The 12854-nt window shown below is 40.9% G+C and overlaps 3 protein-coding genes across 4 annotated transcripts in view; 2 read left to right on the top strand and 1 right to left on the bottom strand.

Moving 5' to 3' along the window:
- Positions 1–3085, top strand: part of LOC138004237 (acireductone dioxygenase-like) — a 17630-nt gene extending 14545 nt beyond the window's left edge. For both annotated transcript variants that reach the window (XM_068850715.1, XM_068850714.1), the window contains exon 5: positions 1879–3085. In XM_068850715.1, the coding sequence (XP_068706816.1) occupies positions 1879–2010 (132 nt within the window). In that variant the 3' untranslated portion in view covers positions 2011–3085. The remainder of the gene's footprint in view (positions 1–1878) is intronic.
- A 4178-nt stretch (positions 3086–7263) lies between these two features.
- LOC138002751 (uncharacterized) lies at positions 7264–10426 on the bottom strand. The gene is made up of 2 exons (XM_068848734.1): positions 9599–10426; positions 7264–7647 (listed from the first exon to the last, which is right to left on the bottom strand). The coding sequence occupies exons 1-2, from the start codon at positions 10424–10426 to the stop codon at positions 7264–7266; spliced, it is 1212 nt and encodes a 403-aa protein (XP_068704835.1).
- A 182-nt stretch (positions 10427–10608) lies between these two features.
- Positions 10609–12565, top strand: LOC138002750 (uncharacterized). The gene is made up of 2 exons (XM_068848732.1): positions 10609–11646; positions 12551–12565. Exons 1-2 carry the CDS (start codon positions 10609–10611, stop codon positions 12563–12565), a joined length of 1053 nt encoding a protein of 350 aa, XP_068704833.1.
- The last annotated feature ends 289 nt before the right edge of the window (positions 12566–12854 follow it).

Below are 12854 nucleotides of genomic sequence, written 5' to 3'. Positions count from 1 at the left end.
CAGTTCCTCGATGAGCTCTAAGCTTGAGCCCGCGATATGGTCACATGATACTGGTCAGCGGATACCTTGTTTTGACAGGTGTCAATTGATCAAAAGATGGATGTCCAATATCAAAGATGTATGCTGTAAACTAGCATGAGAATGGTACTGGTCACATTGGCATACATTGGTACGGACGGTTAATGACGTCATGGCTATAAAACCAAGATTTCTCGCATCGATGGGTTACCATATTTTCTTAACAATGGTGCTCCGCGCGCGCGCCTTTCGCGGAGCTCCGCTATAAACTCTGTGGGAGGATATTCAGTATGAGTGATTGACTTGCAAAGAATTGTCCTGTTAGAATGGACTACTGATTGATGAGAACTCTTGAATTAATAACTACCCATCAGTTGAAGAAGTCAAAGTGCTGTAACAGGTGCCCAGGGGAATTTTTCCCGGTTTTAATCTAGTGTCCATGTTTTTCTTGAATTTGATTCCAATAATTAAAAGAAAAATTTGGATGCTGCCTAGTAACCAATCAAATGTTAAGGAACAAATGGAGCTTAAATTTGGCCAATCAGTATCAGTAAATGATATAATTATCAGTAGGAAAAGCTGCTTGATTTCATAAATAGAGAGGACTTCACTGACTTTTTGATAGAACCGGCTCTATGATCAGAAAATTCAGTACTAGAGGAATTTTTTTGTCCAAGTATTTTTAAATTGGGCAAGCATGGAAACCTGTTACATTATTTGACCTTGACATCTACAGTGCATTACGGTAGTTGGTCTCCACATGATTGCAACTGTGCCCATTGTTTTGAACTCACTTATCTCAAATACCAAAGCAGGGAAGGGTTGTCACAGGAAGCTTGGAACAGGGTTTTTACAGTAGTAAGAGCATCTGCTTTCAATTGTCAATGTGTTTGTGCTTGAAGTGTTACAATTTTACTTGGGCTCAGTCTGTTACTTTGTCATTTTCAGAGAGGTTTTTCTTCTTGTCATGAATCGGGGCTTGATGTGATCTGCTTTAACGTGATATAGACTGAACTGATTATAGTGTAATGTGAAGTACTACGTTTCTACCCCATATGAACCATGGAAATGGGCCCACAAAAGGCCAGAGAAAAACTGACGCTAACGCTCACATGGTTCATATGGGGTAGAACCGTAGCACTTCACATTACACTCTAATCAGTTATTAAGTCTGTTCAAATATAAGTGCTACATGGCCAACGTTTGCAAAAACATAATCCTTCCTTGTACTTGTACATGTTCATTGCCGTGACTTTAACATCTTCAGTTCCCACGGCCTGCTCCCGTCTGACCTTGCAGCTCCGTCGGTAGAGCAGTGGTGGTCTAACCCGAAGGTCGTGGGTTCAATTCCCATCCTGATCAGAGTTTTTATCTGTCCTTGTGTGGGCCCATTTCCATCAGTAGGGCTAACGCTCACATGGTTCATATGGGGTAGAAACGTAGCACTTCACAGTACACTCTAATCAGTTAAGTCTGCTCAAATATAAATGCTACACGGCCATCGTTTGCAAAACCGTAATCCTTCCTTTAACCTGATATAGTTTGATTTATGGTCTCCAGAAAACTACATGTAGAGCACTTTAAATTGTGTTCTCCCACTCTCGCTGGAGACATTCTGGGATGTGTCTATCATGATAAGTTTACAAGTTTATTAATTTCAAACCCTTCGTCGCAGAAAATTAATTACGTACACGACACTTATGAATGTACATGTTACTCTAAAACACATGTACTATGCATCTTTTGCAGTACATCGCTTCTCTTGACATTAATTTTATTTTCAGGGATTCAATTTCAGTTAATTGTTGTCATTATATGAAAACAAAAGATTTAACTTAATATGTTCTGTTTATATTAAAGGACTACATCAAGGCTATGCGTCTGTTTATTGGTGAGCCAGTGTGGACACCACACAACAGGCCCTCTGATGAACTCCCTGCACGAGTGGAGTATGTCAAGAAGATGAAGGGAGGAAATTATCACGAAGCATGACTTCCAGCCTCATTGCTATCATGATACTTTTTAGGGGGTGAAAGGTGCCTATCTTAGGGGGGGGGGGGGGGGGGGGGGGAAGAGAGAGCGGAGAAGGGGTGTTGAGCTAGCACCGTAGAATAAGAGAATCTTTGCTGACGTCGTTCAAGGTTTACATTTTGTCTCATCAGGGAGCTTAAGTAACGACAACGGCGACGGCAACGAGAACGTCACAAATTTGCACATTTACTGTGCAAAAACAATAGCTTTGCAAGCCCTGCACGTGCGCTTTTCACTTTTGTTCATTTCTTTGCCGTCATCAGCAAAACAACAACGTCAAATAGCCAAATTTGACATTTTATGAAGAACGTCAGCACTTGAGGATAAATTTTCATTTTCTCCACTAAATTAAGCGCCGTTCCGACGAGTGTTACTTTTGAGGAACTACCACGCTCTTGTCATATTAAAAAGATTGAAATAGTCACGAAGCGATTGAGCTTTCTTAAGCTTTCCAGCTTTGATAACGAGCCAGTTATTAGCCATCAAAAACTGATAAATTTTTGGGTGGCAAAGGCGCTAATGAATTTTCAAAGCATCATTTCTCGGAGATTTCTGGTAATAATAATGATGATGATGATGATGATGATGATAATGATGATACGTCAGGAGCCCATCACCCGGAGCGTGCAACTTAACTATACTTGTGCAACGGCGTTTTCACAAGTAAGGTTATTTTTAGATTGAATTTCCCGCAAATGAGACTCCCACGGGAGCCCGATGACCAATTACAAGAAATTAAGCTGACGTCATAAGGTCACCGAACCGTAACTGACTTTGTTTTTTGACCTAATTCGCGGGAAGGGCTAGTCTAAAAATAAACCTACTTGTGAAAACGCCGTTTCACAGACGCTGTATGGAAGTTGCACGCTCCAGGATGGGCTCCTGGATGCGTTTATTCACTCTTTGGTAGCATTTGCTAAATTACAAGAGGGGTCAGTAACTAGAAAATGCATAATAGCACGAGATTGCAAAACTTACAAGGACAAAAATAACGGTTACCCGTTCTTGAAAGTAATAAACCTATCAGTGGGCAGAAGTCTGTTGTTGTTGTTGTTGTTGTTGACGCACTGCCTAGCAGTACCCGAGCGGAGACCGTATCCATGGCTGACCATCCATGACTGGTATCCATGGTATACCTGGTTCAAGTTTTCAAAGATCAGCACATTATGCAATGCATTTTCAATATTCAGTACTTTACTCTCGGCTGACTGATTAGTGTTCAATAGCAATCAATTGAAAAATGTACTTATCTTTTACCCTCTTAATCCAACATACTCGCCATAAGTTAAAAGAGTTAGAAGGTCGTTAGAACGATCCACCGGATAAGCCACTCAGTATCACAAGCGTTATCGAGACCAAGTGATGTGTCCACTAGGTAGTGCACTAGTGCTGCTATTCTGAAAATTCTCCACATTGCCTTCATAACACATGACAAGAAAAAATGAGGGGACAGAGAGGGAGGCTCAAGGCGTTGGCCGGGATATGTTATTTCCACGAAAGTTATTTTTGGACGAGCGGAAGTCTTTGTTCTGGGGAAGTCTGTCTTCCGAGACGTCCGCATGCAGTCTTGCCTCGCTCTCAGGTTCTTAGTGAAAAGAGAAAATGATGGCGCACGTGGAAGGCTGATAAATATATATTTTCTTTCAAACATCGGACCGAGGTTGGCCTGCATGCGGACGTCTCGGAAGACTTCCGCTCGTCTAAAAATAACTTTCGTGGACATGACATATCCCAAGGGCTGGACCGGGAGCTTCCTTCTCTGTCCCCTCATTTTCTCTTGCACATGATCGATAAAAAGTATGGAGAATATGCGTGTTCATATTAGGATTTACTCAATCTCACCTTCTCAAGAAGCCCAGTCTCTTCCAATCGTTTTGGCAAAAGTCCCACCGCATCTCTGTCAAGTTGTTCCAAAGTACAGTACATACTTAATTGACCGCTCCCCATAGGGGTTTTTCAGGGCCAATGAAACACAATCAACAAAACAACAGAAGTTTTATGCGTTTCACTGTGTTTTGTCTGCATGAAAATGTGCAAGAAGATAAACTGTGTAGTCATTTGTATGTGTTTCTGACTGGCAAAATAAAGAGCATCTGCTACATTGGCATGTCAGTGTGGCCAACTTTAAGAAACTTTTTTTCTTTATTGTTCTCAATGCAGTACCAGTATATACCTTTGCAATGCTGTGATTAATAGGAAATTTAACAATTCGAAATTTTTGGAATAACTTTACAGGTCAAATGTCTTAAGGACAACAAACTAGGCTTGACCCCCTGGACCCCTTGATGATGGCAGAAATACAAATAACAATATTGATGTTTTGAACAAAAAAACATGGCTGAAGAGGTCAGATTTTGTCAGCAATTTAGAAGAAAATATCCCAAACCCCTAATATTATTGCAAAAGCCTAATATATGTTCCTTCAAAGCCGGCACTCCCAATCTGCCAGTTTGCAACCAAGGAAACGATTTGTAAACAAGTATACCTTAACAAGTAGAACTTCTCTGTTCATCTTCTTGGACCTCAAATTCAACAGTAAATGGAATCACGTGACAAGTTCCCGATAATCGACGGAGCAAAACTGAAGTACTTTGCGTTTTGGACAACACTGAGATGCTATTTTCTACAAACTTGATTCCCGTAAAAGCTTCCTGTGAACTAAGCCGACTTTGTAAGGCATCAATGTCCTTTTCAATTTCGTTGCCATTATTTTCTTGCAATGAAGATGGCTGAACATTTCGCAAAAGGTCAGAGGTCACCCTTTGTAATGTTTCAATAGTAAACTGACCCGCAGATGTGTACTCTGTTTGATCTATTTCGTCCTCCAAATGACAAATCTGATCGTTAAGACTAGCGATCTCTTTAAGAGCAAGCTCCCTTAATTCGTTTGGTTCCATTGGTTTCTTCTTTACGGACTCCTGACTAATATATTTTTCTCTCTTTCTTTTATTGCGTTCCATTTGAAGTTTCTCTGCCATCTTGAAAAATTGGCGCTGAACATCTCCAGGAACGAGGCAACCTCGAACCCAGGCTCTCTCTCTTCTTCTCCCTTGCCGATAAGGAGGAAGAAGCGAGAGAGCCTGGGTTCGAGGTTGGGAACGAGGCTGCTCTGTAATGACGGACTTGATTAGAAAATGATATCCTTCTTCTAACGTGGCAAAGAATGTTAACGAAGATTCCTCTGTTCTAGGGTGAACTTGGAGAGGCGATTTGTACTTAGCAGTTAAAATATTTACGTGCCCAAAACCGTTGTACATTTTCATCAAATTAAAACCGAAAACCACGGGCAAGACCATCAAGACCAAGTTTGTAAGACTGTAATCGAAGTAATTCGTCGCTATACGTGGAGCATACGAACTTGAGTCTGCGTCATGAGGCTACTTCGAGAAATGGGAGTAAGAATGCGGAGCTTAAGCGCGCACGTTGTTTAGACGCGGACAGCAACCGGAAGTGAGTTGTTTTCCCTTTTAACTCGTCTTCACACAACCACATTTACGTTGGTAAGTATCGTTTCTCCATTAGAGATGATAAGCATAAAAATCTGGGAGACACCACTGCCCTGCATGGTAAGCGAAATGTTCTCTTCGTTGCCGTCCTCGTTTCAACAACGAGCGTGCTTAAGCTCCCGAATGGAGAATGTGCACGCGGCCGAACCTCAACCTTACACCAAAAAAAAAAAAAAAAAAAAAAAAAAAACGAAAACCGCTTGTATTTTTGCCGAAAACCAAATGCTAAGAATGGGACAACATATACTAATAAAACCGAAGTTTTTCAGCGCAAAAACCGAAAAACCCGGTTGAAAAAGGCCAACACCGAAGATCCCAACACTTCTGCCCTCTGTGAGCACGTATCTTATTTATACTTGCGTTTCCCATAACAAATCTAGTGCTAAGCATTTTGGCGTCGGCGAAGATTTGAGATAAAAATGTGGTTACAATAAAAAGCGTTTGGCATAGCGAATGTACAGTATGGTAAAATTTTGCTGTTAAAGTTTCTCTCTCTTCCTGTTTTTGTCTTTCTCCCTCACCATGTACAAATACATATACCAGCATACGTACACACACAAATAGGCTGAGCGCACATTTAATACGTAATCCCTAGATGCTAAATTGGACAATAATGATCAATGTTTCTATGCTATTAACGTTGTGGGTAAAGTAGTTCAAAAGTTTACAAAAAATAGTCCCCTGAGAGGACATGTTGTTGCTGGTAATGAATGTAAATAAGGGCTTCAACATCCGTATTTGTTGAACAACGATGTTAAAACCATTTGCCTCTTCTTGGAACGAAATCTCACTAACTATCAAAGACACAACTTTGGGTTCTACAGAGCACTTTATAGACCTTAGAGCCAGTAAGCGCAAAAATTCGCAAAGCCGTGATACTCCTCTTGTAGAAGAGTCGTATCATTTTTGTAGCCTGCGAAAGCAGTTCCGGCGGTCGTTTCTCTCCCCGGACCGCCCGAAATGCGTCTGCGTTCGCAGGCTATATAGTTGCTGTCCAGAACAAATTTGACAGAACTCTGCAATTTCGAATTTTTAGGGGAAAATGCAGAATTTTTTATGTTATTTTATCGTGTTAATTCTTGTTAAATTTACCGTTGAGTGCTCGCGCCTCCCCTGCATAACCAACAGAAAAGCCCTGGGAACGAGGTTGCCGCATAACTGTTAAATATGCCGTCAATTGATTCAACGCAATTCTTTCACCTTTGACAATACTGGTAATAACGAGATCAGTCTGTTATTACTAGGTTGATTATAATCTCCCTCCTTTGGAATAGGTGTTACTTCTTCTTGTTTCTATATATCCTCCAGGGAAAACGCCTCTGGCAAGAGAGGCATTGATGACGTGAGTGATCTGCGAAAAAATAACTGACAGTCCATCCTTGATTACACGTGCAGAAATTTTATCAGACTCCCGGTGCTTTGTTTGATGGTAACAATGCGATGACCTGTTCAACTTGCTTACAATTAACAAGATGGAATGAAAATTGTTCAAACAATGGATAACGCGTAGGGACAAAGGTTGTTTTCGTAAGATCGTAATTACATTCAGAGGCGAGTGCTTTAATTTTGTCAACAGTGGTTCGGCCGACCGAGGTAAAAAATTTAAAGGAAAGGAAAGGAAAGGAACTTTATTTAAGTGTCTAATCTTCTAGCGCCGAAGAGCACTAATCGGGGACACTGTAGATTGAAATTAACAAGTTAACGCAAATCAAATCCAATTTTGGGTTTTGTTTTTATTAAAGGAGTTTGCGACGGATTCCTCGTCCTGATAATACACCAAACAACTTGATGATTTCCTAGGAAGGATAGAACTTATAGTTTTCCACAAGTTGCCCGAAGAATTGTTTTGGTTATTTGCAATCTGGTCCCGAGCAAACTCTCTTTCAGCTATTCTGATCTCGCGTTTAAGCTCTCGTTTGTAATTCCTGAAACCCGCCCAGGCAAGAGGATTGTTAGATGTATGGTCCAGTTTCTTCCATTTGTCTCTTGTTCTCATTAACTCGCCTATTTCAGGCGTGATAAATGGGTTGGGACGGTTACGAATTTTGACCTTTTCAACAGGTGCGTGTCGGTCTAAGATTTGCTCAAAAAGCTGGTAAAAGGCATAGAGGCAGTCATCAACATCCTCAAATGTTTCGATTATATGCCAGGGGACCTGTAAGAGGTCACCGGTAAATGCTTCCGGATTGTAGTTTTTATAGCTCCTGGTTAAAATGTAATTCACTCCTTTCTCAAATCCCATAATACACCTCTTTTTCCCCCTTCCCCCCCCCCCCCCCCCAAAAGAAATGCACAGGCATTGTTTTCGATTTCTCTTGGGACATCTTCATGTCCCAGAAGAAATTGCAAGCAATGATTATGCAAATTTTCGGGGATAAAAGACGTGTATATATTATGGGATTTGAGAGAGAATACGGATGAGTCTCGCCTAGCTACTTCATCTATCTCTTATTATAATTTATCCAGATTTAGAAAGGAATACCCGTGTATATATATAAAAACCCCTGGATACCCTAGTATACACTTGTATAACCCTATTGACACTTGTATCTCCATAAAAGCCTGAGGATTGGAAGACCTTAGACAGCAATGACCAGAACCAGATTGCTGACCAGCGGTTTTCGTTAAAACAATGGTTTGCTGGGGATGCTCATTCTCGCGGGCTCAGAAAAGCTGGTTGTGGTCATTGTTATTTAAGATTTTTCTGAGGACTTCATGAATTTACTGTTTGGCTAGGGTCACTTTGTGACACCTACACCAAGTAATATGAATCTCATTATGACACCACAACCCTCTTGTCGCTCTACGCTGTGCACCCTCAATGACATCTAATAAATTAAGCCTGATCGGATAACCAGAGTTCACAGGAGTTCTACAGGTGTGGCGTAACTAAACGACATGTTAACTCCAACTTGGCCAACTTGTGAATACAGTACGTAAGAATTGCCAAATCCTTTTCTTCCTTACCGAAAGCCACTTGGTTTGGACCAAATCATTTAGTAATTCAAACATCTTGATGTGTGAGTAGTAAGAAAGTAGAGCAACTCAATTTACCTTGTCAAAGGTCAGAAGGTTAAAGCTACCAACTAAGAAAACTTTGTTCACATTTAACGGTTCTGTAGAACAACAGCAACAGAGAGCCCTGTGGCAACTCACTGATATGTACATACTATGATCCAGGTCACCTGGTGACGTAATTTGGAGGACTGGGATAAAAAATTTAAACCCCGTATCCCACAAACGCGCGCGGCCTTAGCTTTTTGTTTCCAAATTTCCTGCAACATTTCCATCGCCCAAACTCAACAGATCATTCCGTGTCTCCCACATTTCCTGTTACTCAATGAACGTTCAAGTGGAAACCGCCGAAATCCAACCTTGCCTCTGCTATGTTGAATTCAGTAGTCGGAAATAACATTCAAGGCCGCGCACGGTTGTGGGATACGGTGTTAAAATATTTCTCCCCAGTCCTCCGAATTACGCCACCAGATCACCTGGACAGAACTTTGGTAGAATCAGCCATGAAAGAAGCTGCAAGAGAAGGATTTTTCAACTGTGAACTGTGAACCAGGAAACGACAGATAGCTCGATCTGATTTAGTCTACTAGCTGAAAAGACCGTCTACATAGACGAAAAGAGCCAATTAGTTTACTGTTAAAAAATTATTATAAAAAACGTTCACTGGCTATATACAGTTAAAAACTTTCGAGCTTTCGGCTGTCAGGCTACAGCCTTCAATGGAAATGAATGGAAAAAATGATGACAACTACAATATATACAAAAATAGGTGAGAAAAAGAATATAAAAACGGGAAAAAATATTTGTCAAAAAAACTAATTGTTCTTTTTTAAAAGAATGGAGTATTGATTAGGGAGCGGCCTAGAATTGTTATCTGCATGATCTATCGAAGCGGTGTGCCAAGATTCCAGTGTCTTGCGGGTACGAGAAGAACCCTTGTCAATCACTTGGGAATTTTTAAAGTCAATAGAGTGATTTGAAGACCAAGCGTGTTTAGCGATGTTGGAGCCTCTTGCGTAAGACTTCACATTCCTCATATGTTCTTTTTTTCTGGTTTCAAAGAATCTGCCAGTCTCGCCAACATAATTCCATGGGCAGTCGGCACAAGATATTTTGTAAACCACGTTAGGTTGAAGATCGATCGGAGGGCGGGACTTAGGAGAGGGAAACTCCTGTTGTAAAGTCTTGAATGGCTTGCTGACAACTCGAATATCATGTTTTCTAAGGAGTCTAGTTAGAGGCTGAGAAATGCCATTAATATAGGGGAGGACTGCATAATTGGAGAATTCGGAGGGTGCAACCCATTTAAAAAACATGCAAACAAGTTCCTCAGGTGTTGGGATGGGATTTGTTCGCTGAGTAGAAGATTTCTTCTTTAGAATGTTGGAGATAACATTTTGGGGGTAATTGTTAGATCGTAGAGCGTCGATGACATGAATAAGTTCTTTCTCTTTTCCTTCTTTTGTGCTCGGGAGATTAGTTGCGCGATGTAACAAAGTCTCAGCTGTACTGGTCTTGTGTCGTTTGTCATGATGGGAGAAGAAATCTAGATACCTATCAGTGTGGGTTGGTTTACGGTAAACCTCAATAATGAGATCATTATCCTTGCGAGTAACCAAAGCGTCCAGAAAGGCGATCTGGTTATTGTTTTCTTCTTCGATGGTAAAGGAGATGTGTTGATCGATACTGTTGAGTGTGTTATGGAAAGAGTCAACGACGTTTCTTTTAATGATACAGAAACTATCGTCAACATATCGTTTCCATACTTTAGGTGGAACGGGAGTTGTGTTAATGGCCATCTCCTCGATTGCGTCCATACATAAATTGGAAACCACGGGACTTACAGGGCTGCCCATGGCACAACCATGGATCTGTTTATAAACACTGTCATTGTAAACGAAGTAGTTATTGGATAGGACAAAGTTCAACAAAGAGATTATATCCGTAGTGTCTCCAAAATGGCAATGGTTTCTCAGTCCCTAATTCCTCCAAATTTGTCGATGAAATCTCCAAAATTGACATACAAGACGATGAAATTATGCTGTCCTTTGATGTGGTATCGCTCTTCACAGCCATTCCTGTCAAGAAAGCCTGTGATTACATAAAAAATAAACTGGATTGTGATGAATCACTACACTTACGCACAAAACTTGACACTACTGATATAATCTCTTTGTTGAACTTTGTCCTATCCAATAACTACTTCGTCTACAAAGACAGTGTTTATAAACAGATCCATGGTTGTGCCATGGGCAGCCCTGTCAGTCCCGTGGTTGCCAATTTATGTATGGACGCAATCGAGGAGATGGCCATTAACACAACTCCCGTTCCACCTAAAGTATGGAAACGATATGTTGACGATAGTTTCTGTATCATTAAAAGAAACGCCGTTGACTCTTTCCATAACACACTCAACAGTATCGATCAACACATCTCCTTTACCATCGAAGAAGAAAACAATAACCAGATCGCCTTTCTGGACGCTTTGGTTACTCGCAAGGATAATGATCTCATTATTGAGGTTTACCGTAAACCAACCCACACTGATAGGTATCTAGATTTCTTCTCCCATCATGACAAACGACACAAGACCAGTACAGCTGAGACTTTGTTACATCGCGCAACTAATCTCCCGAGCACAAAAGAAGGAAAAGAGAAAGAACTTATTCATGTCATCGACGCTCTACGATCTAACAATTACCCCCAAAATGTTATCTCCAACATTCTAAAGAAGAAATCTTCTACTCAGCGAACAAATCCCATCCCAACACCTGAGGAACTTGTTTGCATGTTTTTTAAATGGGTTGCACCCTCCGAATTCTCCAATTATGCAGTCCTCCCCTATATTAATGGCATTTCTCAGCCTCTAACTAGACTCCTTAGAAAACATGATATTCGAGTTGTCAGCAAGCCATTCAAGACTTTACAACAGGAGTTTCCCTTTCCTAAGTCCCGCCCTCCGATCGATCTTCAACCTAACGTGGTTTACAAAATATCTTGTGCCGACTGCCCATGGAATTATGTTGGCGAGACTGGCAGATTCTTTGAAACCAGAAAAAAAGAACATATGAGGAATGTGAAGTCTTACGCAAGAGGCTCCAACATCGCTAAACACGCTTGGTCTTCAAATCACTCTATTGACTTTAAAAATTCCCAAGTGATTGACAAGGGTTCTTCTCGTACCCGCAAGACACTGGAATCTTGGCACACCGCTTCGATAGATCATGCAGATAACAATTCTAGGCCGCTCCCTAATCAATACTCCATTCTTTTAAAAAAGAACAATTAGTTTTTTTGACAAATATTTTTTCCCGTTTTTATATTCTTTTTCTCACCTATTTTTGTATATATTGTAATTGTCATCATTTTTTCCATTCATTTCCATTGAAGGCTGTAGCCTGACAGCCGAAAGCTCGAAAGTTTTTAACTGTATATAGCCAGTGAACGTTTTTTATAATAATTTTTTAATATGTTTTACTCTGGCTACGGTTCTTCTATTTTTAGTTTACTGTTATTAGTTATTAGATATCTCTGTGCAGGGGCGGATCCAGGATTTTTCTTTGGAGGCGGTGCACCACTAATTAAGGAAGGGCGTAGCTGACTGTTGACGTTTTTTTTTTCTTGGCAGAATACCAGTTGCATAAGAAAGCCGCAGGTCATCACAGGGGGGAGGAGGGGGTGCGCACCCCTTGCACCCTCCCCCTAGATCCACTCCTGCTGTGAAGGACCCAAGTGGGCGGAACACGTATCAAGTGGATTGTAAAAAAACAATAAAACCAAATCTGGAACCTGAGAAGGAAGACACTCTTAGGGAATCAGAATCACTCCCAGACATCTTTTGCCTTAAAACCGAACACAGAAAGGCACAACAGCGAAAGGAAAAAAAGTAACCCACAAAGGAGACCCGATCCGAAAGAACCACAGACTCCAAACATACCACCATCAAAACTAATTATAATGTGTATGACTGCCAACTGCAGAATGCCTACAAATAGCGCTCATAAACAGTCTTTAAGTCTAAGCACCCATTTCAAATAGCGCTGATAAAGAGTATTTAAGTCTAAGCACCCATTTTAAAACGGTTATCTTTCAGTAACTGTGATTTAGGGTAAGTCTGAAGTCTGCGGCCTGCAAGTGTCAGATACCGCCAAAACTATGGCCAAATCCGCAAGTCAAAAATTCCGAAAGCTCCCTGACAAACGAATTGTCCACATTTTGCTCCACCAATCACAGATTGAAACCAGAAGGAAACCACTACATCAGTAATAAGTTAAGCAAACAACT

Source organism: Montipora foliosa, chromosome 5 (assembly GCF_036669935.1).
Source record: "Montipora foliosa isolate CH-2021 chromosome 5, ASM3666993v2, whole genome shotgun sequence".
NCBI classification, from domain to species: domain Eukaryota; kingdom Metazoa; phylum Cnidaria; class Anthozoa; order Scleractinia; family Acroporidae; genus Montipora; species Montipora foliosa.
Note: the sequence above shows the minus strand (reverse complement) of the source record. Positions and strands in the feature narration are given on the sequence as shown.

Coding starts and splice junctions, on each gene's coding strand:
- LOC138002751 (XM_068848734.1), bottom strand. CDS start 10,426: ATGGGCAGCCCTGTAAGTCCCGTGGTTTCCAATTTATGTATGGACGCA. Junction 7,648..9,598: donor AAAAAGAACATATGAGGAAT/GTGAAGTCTTAC, acceptor GCCTTTTACCAG/CTTTTTGAGCAAATCTTAGA.
- LOC138002750 (XM_068848732.1), top strand. CDS start 10,609: ATGCTGTCCTTTGATGTGGTATCGCTCTTCACAGCCATTCCTGTCAAG.